At 30.8% G+C, this 19,687-nt stretch overlaps 1 protein-coding gene across 3 annotated transcripts; it reads right to left on the bottom strand.

Annotated features, from left to right (window-relative positions):
* Positions 1-2,513: 2,513 nt before the first annotated feature.
* LOC108917744 (retinoblastoma-like protein 1) lies at positions 2,514-19,623 on the bottom strand. 3 transcript variants are annotated; one of them, XM_018724494.1, is made up of 16 exons: positions 19,003-19,623; positions 18,806-18,939; positions 18,534-18,743; positions 17,872-18,356; positions 17,570-17,641; positions 17,459-17,502; positions 16,532-16,707; positions 13,550-13,748; positions 13,291-13,494; positions 13,062-13,236; positions 10,931-11,038; positions 9,569-9,705; positions 9,225-9,516; positions 8,877-8,983; positions 6,768-6,926; positions 2,514-4,084 (listed from the first exon to the last, which is right to left on the bottom strand). In XM_018724494.1, the coding sequence occupies exons 1-16, from the start codon at positions 19,138-19,140 to the stop codon at positions 3,929-3,931; spliced, it is 2,796 nt and encodes a 931-aa protein (XP_018580010.1). In that variant the 5' UTR covers positions 19,141-19,623; the 3' UTR covers positions 2,514-3,928. The 3 variants fall into 3 exon arrangements, with proteins under 3 accessions (XP_018580010.1, XP_018580009.1, XP_018580008.1); XM_018724493.1 differs by having other exon boundaries at positions 9,569-9,696; positions 10,931-11,062; XM_018724492.1 differs by having other exon boundaries at positions 10,931-11,062.
* Between the last annotated feature and the right edge of the window lie 64 nt (positions 19,624-19,687).

Here is a 19,687-nt window from a genome sequence, read left to right on the forward strand (position 1 = left end):
AAGGTAGACCCACAGAAGCCGGAATTGTTTATGTATATTCGAATTACAGGTAGTACTAAAACGTTAAAGTCAGTGACGACCTGAATATATACTGTTTTATAACTTTATAACGATTAAATTATATATGTGGTGTGTTATACAGGGTGACCACCTCGCATTCTTTGATGAATTTTAAGGGAAGTATTTTCCTATAAAGTTTTTATCTAGGACTTCGTTAAAAAGATACAGGGTGTTAAACTTAAAAAAAGTTTTAAATTTTTTAAAATAATTTAAAAACTAGCAAGTGAAATAATTTGAAATTGGGCACATGTAGGTATGTGTGTAAACATTGTCCAAAATCTGAGACCTTTTCCTAATATTTAGATGCTCCAGTGGCGGAGATATAGGGCTGGCATATTTTCTAAATAGTACGCCACTGCTTTATGGTAACAATCATGATATTTTCCAATTCATCTTTCAATATTCTACAAAAATTACTACTCTCTTATGTTTTTCGAAAAGCGATAGCAATATTGACATTCTGAGCAGTTAGAAGAAAGAATAAATAATGCCTTTCATCAGATTCAAGCAACAAATAAATTTCGAACAAATTACATTTTCGTTACTAAAAAGATGTCGTGTCTGTGTTCCTGGAAATGGAGGTATTTTTGAGCATTTACTCAAATAAAATAATTAAAATGACTAATGTTATTAATTTCTTTATTCGAATAAATAACTGAATGATTAGTGTTTGTCACGTCATTTAAGTAAAAGTGCTTTCAGTTCACTTTTTAAGTTTTACTCGAAAATCAGGCTTTTTTCAAAATACATAAGAGAGTAGTAATTCGTAGAAAATTAAAAGACGAATCTGAAAATATCATGGTGGTCACAGTAAAGCAGTGGCGTAATATTTTATTTAGAAAAATATGCCACCGATGCCACCTGATGTATCTCTACCACTGAAGTATCTAAATTTTACCAGAAGGCCCCAGATTTTGGACAATGTTTACATTCATAACAATTTCAAATTATTTCACTTAAATTTTAAATAAAAAAAAACAAATATTTTTTTAAGTTAACACCCTGTATCTTTTTAACAAAGCGTCCTAGATAAAAACTTTATACGAAAGACTCCCCTTAAAATTCACCAAAGAATACGAGGTTTCATTTTGGTCACCATTTGTGAATCACCCTGTATATACATATTTCTCATATGAATTACTTTATATTTAATAATATGCACTAATAGTATTTTGGTATGTTAATTAAAAAGCATTTATTCAAATCCCTTATTATGATCAAGTGGAATTTTATGAATAGATTTTATCCGAGTTGATCATTATTGTTAATTTTGAGAATCTGTGTCATCATAGAACAATAACAAGAGAATAATAAAGTTTATCGGTAATTTTCTCAGAAATGATGCGCATATTATCAGATTGAACAAGAGTACCTACCTCTTTGTGGCTTCAGACAATTTTTTAACTTAAAAAGCTCTTTATTATTCAAATCCCTCTCTTCAGGCACACACAGTAGCAGAAGTCTAGAGAAGTGCATGGTTCAGAGGCCTTTTATTCTTTGCAGTATTCACCTGAAGGCAACAGTGACTAGAATATGCTACATTAGAGCAGCGGTATTCAAACTGTGTTCCGCGGAACCCTGAGGTTCCGCGACTCACTCAAAAATATTCAAAATAATTTTTATAAATAAAAAAAAATTATACTCTTACTTAAAACTACTATTTATAAATATATTATATAATCAGTAAAAAATGTGTGCAAATTTGTTTAGGTGTGGGGGGTTCCCCAAAAAAATCGAAATGTTGGTCGAGTTCTGCAAGTCGTAAAAATTTTTTAAATATTGTGTGTTGGTATGTCTTGATTAATACATATAAACATAACTTAATTTTGTTGAAAAAATGAACTATTAATTATGCGACTCTTTCGTTATTAATGAAACATATTTTATCTGAAGATGAATGTATATCTGAAACATATATCCGATGAATCGATTGTGTATTACAGAGCCTTCATAAATGATTACAAGCCACGTGGGCATAGGCAACCAATATTGCACGGCTGGTACTGTCAACTAAAAATCCTTAAATCTTCCCATCATCAATATTAACGATTCGTTTACAATGAACAGTGACCAAACGTAACGTCTATGCTTGAGATAATGCGATTGCCAATTGGTTGAATATATTCTCATGAAAAATTACGCCAATCGCAGCTGGTGAAACAAAATGTGGTGTACCTTGATCTTATTATTTTAATTTTATCGAAATTTAATTTCGAACGTGAAGGAAATAAAATTACTACTCCAAACAATGTTACTGGTCACGTGGCTTGTAATCATTTATGAATATTATTTAAAAAATTGTTTTAAGGTACAAAATGACGTCACTTGATGAGGGAATTTGAAGACATAAGTAAGAACCTCAAACCAATGAACAAAAATATAAATAAATGGGGAAACTTTCATACCAGGAGAACTTAAAGGGCAGTTCGACGGGTAGTTATAAGATTACCACATTTTAAATATGAAATATATTTATTAAAATTAGGTAAAACTACCTTTAACAAATTGCCCCACAGATTTTATAGTTATTAGGGATATCCGGATGTTACAGAGTAGTAATTATCTCCCTACAAGACGGCTCCATATTTGTAAATTTTCCAGAAAACGTCAGATCACTACGCTCCCTTCAATGAAAGTGGATGTGCTGTGACGTTTTCTAGAAAAACTATTTATTTGAGAATTTCTAGCCAGAGCAAACCAACCCTGGGAATCTAAATTAATTAATAGTGTAAAATGTAATACGTCTATCAGCTGTAATATAAGTATTAATTACATGTAAAAAGAATTAAAATAAAGATATTTTCAGTTTGCGAATTAATTACTAATAAGTTTTTACAATAAATAAATATAAATACCAAACAATTGGTCTGAGTTAAAAGAAGATATTTTTATAAATATTCCATAAAATTACGATTTAGTTTTAAATCGGGGAAGGTACACAATCATAAATACTTCAAGAGGCACAACAAAGATTTTCACAAAATTTTAAACAGACTTCACATTTCACAAGATATTTCAATAGTTTATAGATTTGATGAAAATATTACAAGTTTCACATCACATAATTAAAGTATATATTTCCAATCCCAAATCGACTTCTAAAAAAAAAATGTATACAAGACTTATTGAAACCAGCAGTTTATTTTGTAGTAAAATTCAATTTTTGGCAAATTAACAAACAAACAAAATCAAAAGTGAAATTTTTTTTGTGAACACATTTTTTAATTACTCATTTTTTTTACACCTTTAAATATTAATTAATTAAAATATAACGATTCTGAGTTTAATTTTGGACTAGAAACAAAAGTTTGGTTTACTGTTAAATGTAATGAGTTTAGATGAAAATTGACCAATAGAAAATTTTCAAATAAAGTATGTACATTTACAGTAAACTGAACTATTTCTATTAAAAAAAATTCAAACAAGTCTGATGAAATTCAGACTTTTTCTTGAAAGTTTTTTTATTTTTAAAGTGAATTACAAAATAGAGCAAAATCTCTATTTTGTGCCACGTTTTAAAAGCAGGTAAATCAATTATTTTATATTTGACCCTCTCTCAATAACGGCCACGTCATATATTGTTAATGTAAATTTCTGAAGTCACTATTTTACTGTATGATAAACACTGTTTACTTTTTTTCTTAGAATTCTTTCTTTATATCAATATTAGAATAATTTAATTCATCGTCAATAAAATCCTAATATGTACTTAACAAAATTACATTATTTCACTTATGGAAACATGAAAAATTTACAAAATAAAGTACTGGTTAGTTCTCGACATTCGTTGTTCTCTAAAGAAACACATGATGAATGCACCTCTTAGTCAGTCACAGTATGAAAAATAAAATATTCGGATCGTATGGAGTTATTCCGAATTTTGACTTCGTCTCTCCTCAACGAGTGACTGGAATTTTCGATCCGATATTCTCTTACTCGCTGGATAGTCCATGTCTCCATCAACTAATAACCTTTTACCGGTGACAGCATTGCTATTTACAAGTTTGTTAATGTCTTTCAAGTCCTAAAAGATCATAAATAACAATTTTAATTAATGTTTAATTTAAGTCTGTTTTTTCAATATAAATTCATTTATATCACTTTTACAGTGGATTAGAAAAACTAAATATACAGGGTGATATTTAAGTTTCAGTTTGTCCTTTAACATAACAAAACTTATAAAAGTAAAAACCAGTGGCGGCTCTCGACTTCCATACCAGGGAGGGCGCAAAAATTTAGGTACAAAGTATTGAAAAAAAATTAAATATAATTGGGTGGTTTTATTTTAAGTACTATTGAAATATAGGGAAACGTACTCAACATTATTTTTTATAGTGAAAGTTCATTCTTCTGCTTGTTTTCGAAATAAATTTACTTTTTCATTAACTTTTTCTCGCATCGTTAAACTTTTACAATTTAAAAAAAACAGAAGAAATAAATATTTAGGTATGAAAATTTTACACCGCACGTAAACAAATTACGTTTATTAAGAAAAAAACGCTGAATAACTATTACTTGGTACGGTCCGACTAAACGGAGCCCAAACTGCATAGAAAATATGGGCTACTCCTACTCCGTCTTTCACTGCTGTGCGACAGTAACCATGACCACCGTTGTAAACACTTTACAGACGCTTACAGTTTTCCAAACGAATTATCGAATTAAATTGACTGCATTACGAAAACACTTCCTTTTTACTATTTTTTTTTTATTATGAAAATTTCTAGGGAGGGCGGCGCCCCAGAGCTCCTCGCAACAGCCGTCACTGGTAAAAACATTTAAAATATTAATGATTTATTGGGTTATTATGCCATGGCCTACGTTAGATAATTATATTTCACTTTCTCAGTCGTATCTAGGAATCTTTGACCTGCCCTTGTCGTTCTCGGTCTAGACTGTGTGGAGGCAGATCCGCTATCAGAATTCCTAGGCCCATCGTGATATTTATTTCAGTTCTTACTGTTGGCTCTATGGTCGCTATAGACGGAATCGCTTATCAGACAATGGTGGCTCTCTGAGATGTTCTGCAGTGGCCTCTGTAACTGGTGGCATCCAATAGTTCCAATGCGACCAGTTACAAAGACCACTGCGGTATGTCACAGAGGGCCAATAAAAGTGATGTCTGTTCCACATGGCCTTATTAGATGTTAAGCTATATCTGTCTCAGGCACATTATGCACATTATTGTTTAAAACCCAAATCTCAACTATTTTTATGATATGTTGCTTTATAATGGTATAGACAAAAAAAAGTGAACATGATTATATGTCGTGATAAGTAATAATTTCTAATTTCTATGTTGGACTTTCCGATATTAATAAAAACAACTGAATATTGTAAGATATTTCACAGGGATGTATTAAAATTATACTAAAAGGCTTTTTTCTACAAAACTGTTAAAAGTGGGCTTTTTAATTGTCATTTTTGATGTTAAAAATGTCATTTTTTGACACGCGTGTTAAAAGTAAGTTACTTTTAACACTAGTGTTAAAAGTACTGGTTGCTACGAAAATTTTGGTTCATAAACACTGCGATCTGTGTGGTATTTTTTGATTTCTTATTTTTATTGAGTTTAAAGTTCTTCCGATTGTTTTGTAGAAAAAATAGTGTATGATATACGTGTTAAAAGTGATTTTATTTTGTTCGTGAAGTTAAAAAACGAGCGTAGCGAGCGAATCATCCTCACTCACAAAATAAAATGCCACTTTTAACACTTGTATCATAAATAACTATTTCTTTATTTCTGAAATTTTGGAAAATGTTTGTCGAGAAACCGAAGCTTTAGTACGAAAACATGCCATCTCAGATTACGGTTGGAAAACATGCTATCTCAAATTACGGTTAGAGTGCGCTATTAATTTTTATATCAAAGCAAACTTGTATGAAAAAAATGGAATAATTTTTAGTAATAATTTTTATATATTAAGGTATACACTATTTTTTTTATAATTGGTTATTTCAAAAAACTTCAATTTTTTTAATTAACAATTTTGTCATTTATAACAGTAACTTAACAAAATTAATTGAAAAATTTGAATAAAAAAAAAATAAAATAAACTGTACCTGAACATAAATATTCCTTTACTTTTTGAAAAATATATTATATAAGTTTATTATAAATGCACAGTTTCAATCATTCAATGTGCCAACTTAAATTTCTAGTCAAACTGAGATAGCATGTTTTCACTTAAAGATCTGAGCTAGCATGTTTTCCAGCCGAAATCTGAGATAATATGTTTTCATACTAAAGTGTCGAAACTTGCTTACTTTGTTGAATTCTAAGTCGAATTAAAAGGAAAACCCCATGTTAAAAACACCCTGTACAACTTTTCTCTTTTTTTGGTCATTTTGCCACAAAGAAAATTTAAAAAATGATAAAAATTAATAAATGAACTGCTGTGTCATAAGAATCGGTGAAGTTTTTAAACATTTTTGAATATAAATATATGTATATAGTGTGGCAACTTAACCAAAAAATGTTTAAGAAATGCCTTAAATAAATATTTTCAGATAATATCTTGATTAAATATACATATAGTTGAAACAGCGGCAAATTGTGCAAAAAATGACATTTTAATAATTGTAGACACAAAATGTAATTAAAATCAGTATTATTATTGTAACTAGTATGTGTGTCTGTATATCTACAAAATTACTATTTTTTTTTGGTAATTCGCATTGGAAGAATATGTTTTGTTCCTACTTACCTTTGAAGGGCTCCTACTGAAGAAATAATTGAAACTTGTCCCAGACGCAGCTGAAGGATTTTCCAGGGGTTTCACAAAGACGTTTCCTATCACTTGTATACTGGAGGAAACCAAATCTCTTTTTATAAGAGGGAGTGGACTCAAGAGAAGAGAGCTATTCTGTAATGGATATAAAGGCACAGATTACTTAAGGATTATTTGGAAAATTTTAATATTTAAGTTCAAGAAACATATTTATTTTTTATTTATTAATTCAATTGTACTGGAAAAACTAAGCTAAGTACAAAAAAGTTTAAAAATTCAGGAGTAAAATTGGAGTAATATCATCAAATTTCATGAGTCACAAAAATGAAAATTTTTTACGAATTTTGTATACAGTTTTAGACTTCTGAAAAAAAAACTGAAATTCTCCAATATATTCAAAAATTCCTTGAATTTTTCATATATGTAAATATTCCAATATACAGGATAGTGTGCTTAAATGTGATACAAGCCTGTAAATTCTTTATTTTTTGGCCGATTTCAAAATTTTGTTTTTATAATGTAGGGTAAAAAAAACCTCTATCTAACTGTAATTACTGGTGTTTTTACTAGTGCAATATACGGACAACTAGGACATGTTTTTTTGACGTCAAAACAGCTAATTAGTATTAGCGATTTTTTTCCAAAAAACTGATTATGTATTCTCATTCAGCATCCCTTAAAACGTCTTACCATCAAGTTTCATCAAATTTGATACATCTTCAGGCGAACACCCCATATTTATTGATACAAGCCTATACTTCTTTATTTTTTGGCCGACTTCAAATATTTCTTTTTGGAATGTAGGGCCAACTAGGACATCATGGAGTGTTTACCTGAAGATGTATCGAGTATGATGAAACTTGATGATAAGATGTTCTAAGACAGCGGTCGGCAACTGGCGGACCGCGGTCCGGAGCTGGACCGCGGAAGGTAAAATACTGCACCCCCCAAAAATTTTTTGAAAGTATAAATTACTCAATTAAATTATTTAAAAAATATTTTTCTATAGGTCACAATACGTTTGAGTGCCACGATTATAATATTTTCTAGCATTTTACAATCGCGTGACTGATTTGAGTTCTAATGGTTAGTAAGTAGATTAAATTTGAGTGCAAATTAAAATAAAAAATTAGTAAGAAATAATATGATTTTTATTTTCTGGACCTCGTTAAAAATTTTCAAAAGTATCCGGACCCCACCTAATATTACTTGCCGAGCCTTGTTCTAAGGGATGCTGAACGAGAATATGTAATATGTTTTTGGAAAAAAAATCGCTAATACCAATTAGCTGTTTCGATGGCAAAAAAAACGCATCCTAGTTGATGGTGTATTGCATTAAGAAAAAGAGAAGTATAGTAGAATTTTTTTTACCCTACATTCTAAAATTTTTTTTTAAATCGGCTAAAAAATAAAGAAGTTACAGGTTTGTATCACATTTAAGCGTGACACTCTGTATATTTAACATGAAATTCCTTAAATATATTTTTATATAAATGATTGTAATTATTACAAACTACAATCATTTCTAATATTGCAGGCAAAAACTACTCAGGGTACTAAAATGCCAATCAAGGTTGAATTACACCTGCTGCATACAGTAACGGGAGAAGACCATTCGTCTCATTGTAACATAAAAAAAAACGCATCCTAGTTGATGGTGTATTGCATTAAGAAAAAGAGCAGTATAGTAGAAATTTTTTTTTACCCTACATTCTAAAATTTTTTTTTTAATCGGCTAAAAAATAAAGAAGTTACAGGTTTGTATCATATTTAAGCGTGACACTCTGTATATTTAACATAAAATTTCTTAAATATATTTTTATTATAAATGATTGTAATTATTACAAATTACAATCATTTCTAATATTGCAGGCAAAAACTACTCAGGGTACTAAAATGCTAATCAAGGTTGAATTACACCTGCTGCATACAGTAAAGGGAGAAGACCATTCGTCTCATTGTAACATAAAAAAAAATCAATTTTTAGACTAGCAGTATTCATTTTTGAAAAAAAATTAAACACGTATGAGATTTTTTCTGAATGCTGCTAAAATAAAATATAATACAGTTTACGTTTTTACTTACTTGTACAGAGCTTCTAAATTTAACAGCAAAATTTTGCATTGCCTCTACGTAAATAGAATTGTAGAAAAATATAAGGTCATTTCGTGTTGCTGGAATTATTTTTCCATCTGAAAAATAAAAATGAAATATTACTGTTTGTAACTCATTACGCCTAGTTTTCAACTGAAATCATCCGTCCTTTAACAAAGACTATAAACAGTTTATGTCCTAAAAATAAATTTGTCGAACTGAGGACATTCCTAATAATGAACGTTGTAAAATGTATAAAAAACATAAATAAGATTAGTTTTTAATGAAATATTATTTTATTAAAATAATTTATTTTATACGATAGTCGATAACACTTACCGCCTTCGACTTTCTCCCTTATCAAGAGCACGTCCCTATATACATCGCTGACAGATTGGGGCTGCTCCCTGTACAGCTTCATTATGTCCTGAAACTTTAGCGTACTTCCTGTAACTTTACATATCACATACACTGCGCACATCAACAGCTGGTCGAGGTGCCTGTCTTTTATTAGGTCTGTGTTGCGCACTGAGTGTTCGAAAACTGTCCATATCTTCCTCTTCAACTCAACATCCGTTAATCCCAGATTCGAGCAGAGGTGTTCCATTCTAACCCCAGCTAAATTATAGAACTGAAACGATAAAATTATTAGTGCCACACATCCCCCCAAGTTGATGCCTCACCTTTCTAAAAATGATGGATAAACTCCCCGTCTTCTTGGGCAACGCAGGTGTGGCCTCTGTTGGGTTTGGTTGTTGCGAAACCTTATCGCCATCAATTAGCGGAATCACTTTTCTGTTACCATCTTTATCTGTAATCACTAATTTTGAGAACATTAAGCTACTCAGTTAGTGGGCTTCGGGGATCAGCTTTATTTTTATATATTTGGTGGTAAGATTTTTGTTTCTCCACCTAATGGGAAGAGTATTTGTTACAGAAGGTGTAATTTCTAAGTGAGGGTCACTTTTTAGGGATAATAGTATGTGTTCCCTAGAATACTAATTTGAAATTCAGTTTTTGTAAATCAACAAATTAAGAAAACAAAGAGTGACCGCAAAAAAGCCATTTTTCCGCTTGTTTTTGAGACTTTGACAGAGGCGACAAGGAAAATCCTAAAAATATCCAAATACTCGTCATAAAAAAATAAAATATATTTATTATCAAATTATGCCATAAATTATGAAAAAAGCATTTGTTAATTTTCGGAATAAACGTTTACTATTCAAACTGAAAACACTTGTAACACCAGACTTTCTCGTTTTTATGAGAAAACAGTTCTTCTGACAAATTGTTAGTTGAATTTCTAGATGGAGACTATATCTTGGTAAGGCGGGATCCGAATTTTGAATCACGAAAAAGCCAATTCGGGTTTCGATCACAAAAACTGGAATATTAGGTGTTAAGTGAGATTTAAAATTTTTGTTAAACTGCAGTTATTTAATAAAAAATTTAATAAACATGTTTTATTCCGAAATAGTTTGATTTGAAAAACAATGATGAATAGTTATTTATTGTAAAATAAACAGAAATTTAGAACAATTATTTTTATACAGAGTGATTCCCTTTTTATGATCAGGACTTTAACTATCTTGTCAAAATAATGTCATTTTGAAGTATACACTTTTTCTTCCAAAGAGATATAAGCTCTTGAAAAAACATTTTTTTTTGTTTTTTTCTTAAACTATGGAAGCCATTTGTTTTATATTTAGTACAAAGTGTATGAATGAAAAGCTCTATCCATTCTACACATTATTATAAAAATAGATCAATCATAGGCATCTGTAAGGGGCCCCTATTTTTAATATAATTTCTATGCCACTGGAAATTTTTCAAAATAAATATATTTTTTTACATTGCGGTTCATTCTACAGCAAAAAGTCTCTTACTATTTTTAAATGACATGCTTGGTTCTTGAGAAAAAGTGGATCACCCTGTATATTGCCAGTGGCGTACCATTTTTCTTTTTTAGGGTTTAGTACAGCCGTAACAGTGATATTTTTTGAAAACATTTTTAGTAATAACATATAAAACATTTTTTTACTTACCTAAATGTGTCTGTTTCTGGAGTAGTGAATGTCCCGCTTGCACTGCTGGAAACAGCTGCCTGTTGACGCTTGTGTTTTGAGTAACGGGAGACTGAAAACAGTCCGTTGCTGATGGTCCAGGAGATTGCGAAGCTTAAAGTAAGTTTTCATCAAATCGTATACAGTGTCACCAATAAAGTAGGCATCGTATAGGAAAATTTTTTGTGAAATTTATGATTTTGAACGAAATTAAATTTGCAGTCTTTTTATCAATTAACTTAATTTCAACGAAATTTGTTATGTACATACCTAACAATATTTGAAATACTAAAATTTTACTCGGTTAACTGGGTTAAGTAATAGTATAATAGAGAACAGATTTTTTTTCTTCTTGTTACTATACACAGTTCAGCTATTAAGTTTTAAAACTGATTTTATTGTGGCGAAGTGCGTGGCGCTATCTATGTATGGTTAAAGAACTATGTAGTGACAAGCCTTCTAAGCGGCCGAATAAAATTTCATCAGTATACGTGTATCTACCACGAAGTTATAACTTGAAACCTGTTTTAGACAGTTGTCATGGAAATGCACATCGAACAGTATACAGCAATCAAGTTCTGTTTTAAAGCTGGTAAAACAGCTACATAAACTTATTAACTGTTACAAACGATGTACGGTGGGGAGTGTGTATCACGTGCGACCGTGTTTCTGTAGTTAGGGGGTTTTGTGATCACCGGGACACGGTGCACGATGGAGAGAGTACGGGGTGTTCACGCACAATAGTCCAGTCGGTATCTGTTTCGAGATTGATGTTTTATATAGTAATGATAATTTTTGTTGGAAATGGTTCTAAACATTATGTAAACTGATAATTGCGAAAAAGTTGTGCGAAATTGTTAGCGCAAGAAAATGTAAAAAATTTTTTTTAAATGCGCATTTCTCTTCCTTCTTTCATGTATAACTCAAAGAATATTGACATTAGAGAAAAAAAATTCGTTATGAGATTCTCTTCAAAATAAAAGTGGTCTTAAATTTTTATATGCATTATTTCTGCTGCAATACAGTATAGACCGAAAAAAAATTCGTGAAAAAAGATCGGAAATATATTTTAACTGTTCTGATGCAAAAAAGATCGATACATTTCGCAGGAATGGAGCAGTCAAGAGTGAGGAGTGGGGGGACTATGCGAGCGGAGCAACATAATTCAATCACGCAATTTCATTAAATTTTTTGTCAGCTTCTACAATTTAATAGCCAGACTATGCATTTCTGTTTGTTGTTATTATATTTACCTTTTCTTAATTTGTGCTCGTGTTCTAATAAGTTGAGATTTGAGGATATTCGTTAAAATATGTTATTTTCATACTCTTTATTATGAGTATGTTTTCCTAGTGTTTTTATTTTGAATTTCGTAAATTTTTCTATTTTCCCCGATTTTCTCAATTTTTTGCTTAAAAAAAATAAATAAAAAATGAAAAAACAGATTTTTGAAAATTTCCAATTTTTTTCCCAATTCTTCTCTAGCATGCCATTAGGTATTACATTTTAACCCTTTCACTGCTCCATACGTATATATTCGCTAAAAATTTATAGGGCTCAAACTGCTCCAGACGGATAAATTCGCATGAATAGTTAAATTGGATCAGGCTGCTCAAACCGTATATATTCGCAACCGTGTGCATAGTGACTCGGTTATTGCAATTGGCGAATTTTTGCGGGCGAGCTTATACCGATTGTGGCAAATATTTTTATGGAAAGAGGTACTGGTAATAGTACCAAGATTGTTCATGTTTCTTTAAGTTTCTATTTAGTACATATACTGTATTTTATTCAAAATAAAATCGTAAAATTTATCGTAAATCGTAATTTAACACAACATAATGTAAAACTATAAGTGGTCTAACTGCTCAAGACGTATATATTCACACACGATAAACAATCGCGCACGGCGCGGTAGCTACGTTCAGATGTATTGCGCAGCGAAAGGGTTAAGCAAAACCAATCGGTAAAGTCAAATTCTTCGAAAACTGACAGAAAAGAAATGAAAAAAAATTTTCCCATATGCGTACTTTATTGGTGACACTGTAGAAAATGGCACCAATGGCCAAAAGGCACATGTTACACAGTCTTATTAAAATAATAAAATACATACTTGGAGATACTTCCGGGTTCTGTACCCTCCTATTGCTATTTTGTTCATTATACAGTAGATGTCCTGGAAGAGCAGTGTCTTCGAACTTTGGCATTCCTTGTCCAGATATTGCTATGATGTCCCAAATTTGACTGGATGATTTCCAGATTAAACTTTCTAATACGGTTTCCTCTATCTAAAAAAATTTTCTTTGAGCTGTTAATTACAAAAATCATAAAAAATTTAGTACCTTATTTAAATGTTTAATCATTTCCCTTGATAGTTGGTCCTTCGACCGAACGATTAACTCTATGACTTTAACGAAATGGATGGGTTCGATATCCAAAGCGTCCAATATCCAAGGAAACTTTTTAGAACTACTATAAGAGAATATCACAATTTCCAAACAGCATGTGAACATGCTTTGATAAAACAGTTCTTTTTCTACGAGGGCCTAAAAAAAATCTGCAATTAAACAGATGACGATTATAATATAAAAAAAGACCTACCGATATATCATTCCGAATATTTTTCTCATTTTGTAGAATACTTTCTATAAACTTATAAAATAATGTGATGCCAATCTGCAGCCTATTTTTTGCTTCTTCCTCACTTTGCGGATTGTTCAACAGGTAGGCACATAAAAATTTATCACTCAGAGTCTTTATAACGTTTTGTATTTTTGCCAGCGGATCTTTTTGACAGGATCTGTAAAATTGAAAGATTTTTTTTCCATTGACCTCGACATAAAATATGATTCTACAAGCTCATTTCCTAACAAAAAATGTTACTTTTTAAGTGGCATACTACTTTATATATTCAAATAGTTCACCCAGCTACAACCAGCGGCAATGAATTAAAAGAGATCATGAAATAATTGGATCCGTCAAGTATTTGTGCATGTTAACTAATATGACATCCAAAAGTGACACAAATCGAAAGATATTGGATACAAATCAAAGTTAAATTACTAAGTTTGACAATAAAAATTTGATATGTTCCTCGGTTAAAACTTATGGCCCCATCGGCAAACTTGCCCGTGAAAATGTACTTAAATAGAAATCTTAACGTTCCATCGTTATTTTTTTTTCAGTGATACTAATATTTAAAATATACAAGATGCAAATTTTAATGAGGTCAGCTTTTCAGGGATAAAATACTAATCTAAAATTACTTTATTTTAAATTAAATAAATAATTGACTTATAATTTGTTGACTGCACTTAAACTTTTGTCTACACCACCAGGCAGCTCCCGAACTCTATTGTATGCGTGCGTTGCCTATTATTACCTATTTACACTGACTATGAGAATCAAAGTAGTAGTAAGCGAAAATGTAATGGAAATTTTTTTTGTAAAAACAGAGTGCTGTTGTTGACTTTGTGACATGTTACCTTAAAATCATTATTCAATAATAATGTCATGTAAACTGGCCAACTTTCTTATTTATATGCAACACTGAATATTATTCAATTTTCGGATTTTTCAGAAAATTCTAGACATACAGTATAGACTCTTTAATCCGAACTCACCTTAATCCGAATATCCACTACTCCGGCCCAATGACCAGACGAATGCCCGTTTCGATGGTTCGAACAAAATTCGGTTTAACGTTTATAGTTCGGAATATAAAGTCAGACTACATAATAAAAAGTAACCGCTAAAAACGTAATTCCCGGTAGTCTCGGGGAAACCCTTTTATGCGAGTAGGAACCTTTGTCGATTAGATCGTTTTAGTTGAAATATTACTGCTGTGCAAACATGTCGATATTTATACGACATATTTTATGATAATGTTTGGGTTTATTGTTATTTTTTGCCTTTTCAGTAACACATAAAATCTAATTCATATTATATGCATGTACATATACATATTACTATCCAGTAATCCGAAAATATCGGTAATTCGAACTTATCGCTTTAAGCCCGTGTTTTAATAATTAGTTCGGATTAAAGAGTTTTTACTGTATTTCATATAACAAAACCTATCTTCAACTGTTTCAGAAATATTAAATGTTTTCAGATTTATTGCAAAAATTAAGATTAAAAAGAAGAAAATTATTTGATTACAGAAATGCGTTACCACTTGATGAAATGGCCAGTACGATCCCCTGATCTGACACCATTAGACTTCTTCTTATGGGGATATGTCAAAAGTATACAAAACTAAACTCCTCGACTTCGTTGACTTAAGAAGACGAATAACGCTTGCGATTAATTCGGTCACGCCTGAGATGTTGAGTAACATTAGAAGATAGAGTGACCGCAAAAAACCTGTGATTTTCACCCGTTTTTTCACAATTTGCAGAAAATTAAAAAAAAATACATAAAAATATGTTTTTGGTCACAAATTACTTGTCATAAAAAACTGAAATGAGCATAGCTTTTAGTATTTTGAAAATTTCAAAAATCACCCCTATGTAAGGGTTGAAAAAATGCCAAAAATGAAGAATTTGAATATTACCAATTGATATAAAAACACTATTAGCATGTGAATTATCTTAATATATTTTTTTTTGGAATTTTTACAATTATTTCTGATATTCTCTATTTTTGAGGACGATTTCACCCCCTCAGCGCGCTTAAGGCTGGATTTTCTAATTCAACATGTTCAGTCATGAGAATAAATGTTTCTTTGTATCAAGAATCATTCAATAGAAAAATTCACATGCTAATAGTTTTTATATTTATTGGTAATATTCAATTCTTCATTTTGGGAGTCTTCAACTCCTAAATAGGGGTGATTTTTGAAAATTTTCAAGAGAGACCAAAAACATATTTTTATATATTTTCTTTAGTTCTCTGCGAATTGTGAATTTTTGCAATCACTCTTTTTATTTGAGATTAGAATGTTGCCAAGACGTACACGGCAAGCATTTTAAACATCTCCTACATTGACATTAATGTTTTTTTTTTGCTTATTTACATTACTTATTACAATAAACAGTATTACTTATTAGTTTCTGAGTGTGTTGTAGCGAATTTCTGTAATCAAATAATTTTTTTAACGTTAATTTTTGCAATAAATCTGAACACTTAATATTTCCGAAACAGTTGAAGATTGATATCGGAAATATGTCCAAAATTTTCTGAAGAATCCAAAAATGTAATAATATATAGGGTGTTGCATTTAAAATAAGAAAGTCGGTATTGACCATTGTTCCATGACACACCCTGTATAAAGTTTTTGTTGAAAAAAAATGTGCAACTAAAAATACCAATCGGCGTGTACGAGTGTTTTTTCGAACGCATCCCCATTTATTTATTATTGAATCAAGATGTGACAATTCAATTCCTAATTTGATAGGCAGTCACGACTAGTGCATGTGGTTGTTCTACATTATACTAGCCTGTTGAGATTATGAAAACAAAAGATGAAAAAAAAATCAGTTTCATTTCGTTTTAGTCACAATAGAATTTGAGAATGCAAACTTATAAATATAATTCCCACTCAAATTTATCGCTATATTTAATTATCTGATAAGTTCTTACTGAAATAATTGCACTAATGTTTCGCTGGGAGCAGGAGATCTGTTATTCAACATATTATGGAGTCGAGTAATTTTCTGTGTAGTGGTTCTATCTATAGAAAGGGGTGTAATGTCCGCTTCTCTAGGTCCCAAAAATGTTCTCCCCGTCAATGGTGTATCGCCACCTGTAGGTGTTACCTATAATAAATAATAGATAAATAAGTTTGAATATATTAAATTTAACAATAAATAAAACTTTCTACCTATGTATAAGGTACAGTCGTAACTACTATATGTCGGTTCAAGGCAAAGCCCTGGAGACTTGCGAATTTGAAAGATACATTGAGATCAAACGAATTTTATTCGGATGAGACAGCCTTCAGTGTTAAGGCTAGTTAAGACAATTCAGACACTTTTTGAAGGTTTTTCAACAATAGTTTAGTCAAAATCACAAACAGTGTTCAAGACAATACTTAGAGGCGTTGTTCCAGCAGTGTTTATTAAACTGGAAACTACGATGGCATAAGTATATAATATCACAGGGGGATTACTTTGAAGGGGATCCGATAAAAATTGAAGATTAAATAAATACTTCCCTTAATAAAAAACCGATGAATGTCAAATTTGTGGGGTACACAATACTACTTGTTTAGTAAATCACATCAAAAACTGTTCTCAAAAGTGTGTCTACAAAATGTTAAAGATAAATTTAAAGTTAGAAAATATCAAAAATTCAATAATTTTTGCACAGAATAATAATAAATTGATATTTATAAATATTTCCGAATGATGTTAAGTTCTGCGGGAATTTAACAACACTAGATAGAATTAATTATGCCATGGATGTATTAAATTTACTGAAAAAAAAACACGTAGATTTTATATATCAAAAAAATATATACCTAGCATGTTCCATTTAGTAATAAAACTTAATGAATATATTACTTACCATTCCTGAACTGTTCCTGGGCGATTCAGGTACACGATTTTCTCCTAAAACATCAAATTATTTATATTGATACATTTTTTATAAATGTTAAAAGAGAATCAAAAAAATTACCTGGATCACAAAATGGGGCTCTAACACCGGTCATATTCGACTGCTGTTCCAATAACTGCCTCCTATATTCAGCTAAAATAAAATACATTAAATAAAAAAATATATTATGACAAGACATACAAAAATGCACAATGCAGTGAAGAATAAAATACTTTTAAAATAATTTTAAATGTGCAGATACTATAATTTGGCCTTTTTATTTACCATAAATTAATTTCTTTTATAATATTCATATATCTTTCCTATATTCCACTTTACTTGTTACAGTAAATCCTACTCCATTGAAAATTTAATATACATACCCAAAAATATTCTTTCATCAAAATCTCCTTTGTTCAATAGTAGCGCCTCATAGGTATTTGTGATGTTTTTAAAATTCTGCTCAAAAACTTCTCTATTGAACAACCCAGTTAAATTGGTCTGATCCGCAATTAAAGTTTTGTTTTTAATTAGGTTAGTTACCATACCCTTCAACTCGTATACTTTCATATGCATCGCAACTGTTAACATTGAGGGACTTTTACACAAATAACTTATGAGGCAGGGCGCTTCGGTAGGCATCACAAAACTGGGTGCAGTCCAGTCAGATGGTAACCCTTCAAACTGGGGGTTTAAGAGGTCCCTCCGTTCAGCAAAAAATGCATTTTTAAAAGCCAAATCTATGCAGGCGTAAAGGAGATGAAAAGATTTTATCAGTTCTGTACAATACTGTGAATCTTCTCCCTTTAAAGTAATAAAGAGATTCCAAATGAATTCAAAAACTTTTGACGTATTGCATGGGACAGGTCTGCAAGGTAAAAATTTTATTATAAAGTGATAAACTGTATTCAAATGACGAAACTAAGAAAAAAAGTTGAACCAGATACCAAAAAATTTGTAACAGTGGATTTTGATTATACAAAATAAATTTCCAACTTATTTTATAACAAAAACCTAGTAGTATCTAAAGGCAAAATAAAGTTACCTTTGTTTTCTATTTCTATGTTGTTTCGACTGGTCTAAATCCTGTGGACTAGGAGGAAGGAATATCTTGGAAAAAATAGGATAAAACTCCTTAAAAGTGCTGTAAGCAACCCCAAAGGTATCCTTTAAATGTGTTATCTTATTAAGAAATTCTTCAGGAAGATGTGCCATTTCGGCCCATTTATTTATTTTACAAAAAAATTGGGCAAAACTGAAAAAAAAAAGGAATTCAAATATACTCATTTACATTTGTGATAGGTGTTTAATATATACCTTAAATTGCTGTGCCTTAAAAGACTGGTGAGATTTATACAATTCCCTTTGACAACACTTAATCCCAACGTGGGGGTTTCGACACCCCTGGAGGCTGCAAAAATAGAACATCCCAACCAATGCAATGAATCACCCTAAAAATACAATGAATTGTTTCTACCATAACATTATATCATAACAAATCTGATGATACAAACCTCCAGCACAAAATTTTTATTAATAGTTTTAAAATTTTCCCAAGATACTTTTATTGTATCTGCATCTAAATTTAGTTTGTTACATAAATCTAAATGTTTCTTATTTAACTGTTCTTCTCCTTCTTCAGACAAAACCATTTTTCATTCGAGATTAACTAGCAGAACCGAAGAAAACTTAATATTAAAACAAACACTATTTTGGCCACTTCAATAATCTCCACGACAACGCCTACAAAAGGCGGGAAGCTGTCATTTTTATTTTAGAAGAATTTATACCTTTTGTTGTAGAAACGCGGGAACATTTCATGTACAGAATCTGTAATTTAAATCCAATCGACTGTATTTACTGTTTATTGAAAAAGGCGGCAATTTTTTATGTCTAGAAAATCAACTTTTCGATGCGTAGAATGATTGTAACATAACCTAAAAACTTAAATATTTACACACGACGACTACGTAAGAAGTAATATCAAATAACTCTAGGACACACAAATATCACAACAGTATTTTATCACTTTAGCTATATAATCAATTGAAGTAAATGATTGCTTTCCATAATTTATATTTTCTCAATTCCCTCCATTTTCAGCAGAGCAGGGGATGACAGGATACAGGAACAGGATGACACTTCGGAGCACTTCAGTAGTACCTGTTCTATTAGGATTCGGAACAGGTTCTTACTCGG

The sequence above is a fragment of the Anoplophora glabripennis genome, unplaced genomic scaffold (genome assembly GCF_000390285.2).
Source record: "Anoplophora glabripennis isolate ALB-LARVAE unplaced genomic scaffold, Agla_2.0 scaffold61, whole genome shotgun sequence".
Taxonomy (NCBI): Eukaryota; Metazoa; Arthropoda; class Insecta; order Coleoptera; family Cerambycidae; genus Anoplophora; species Anoplophora glabripennis.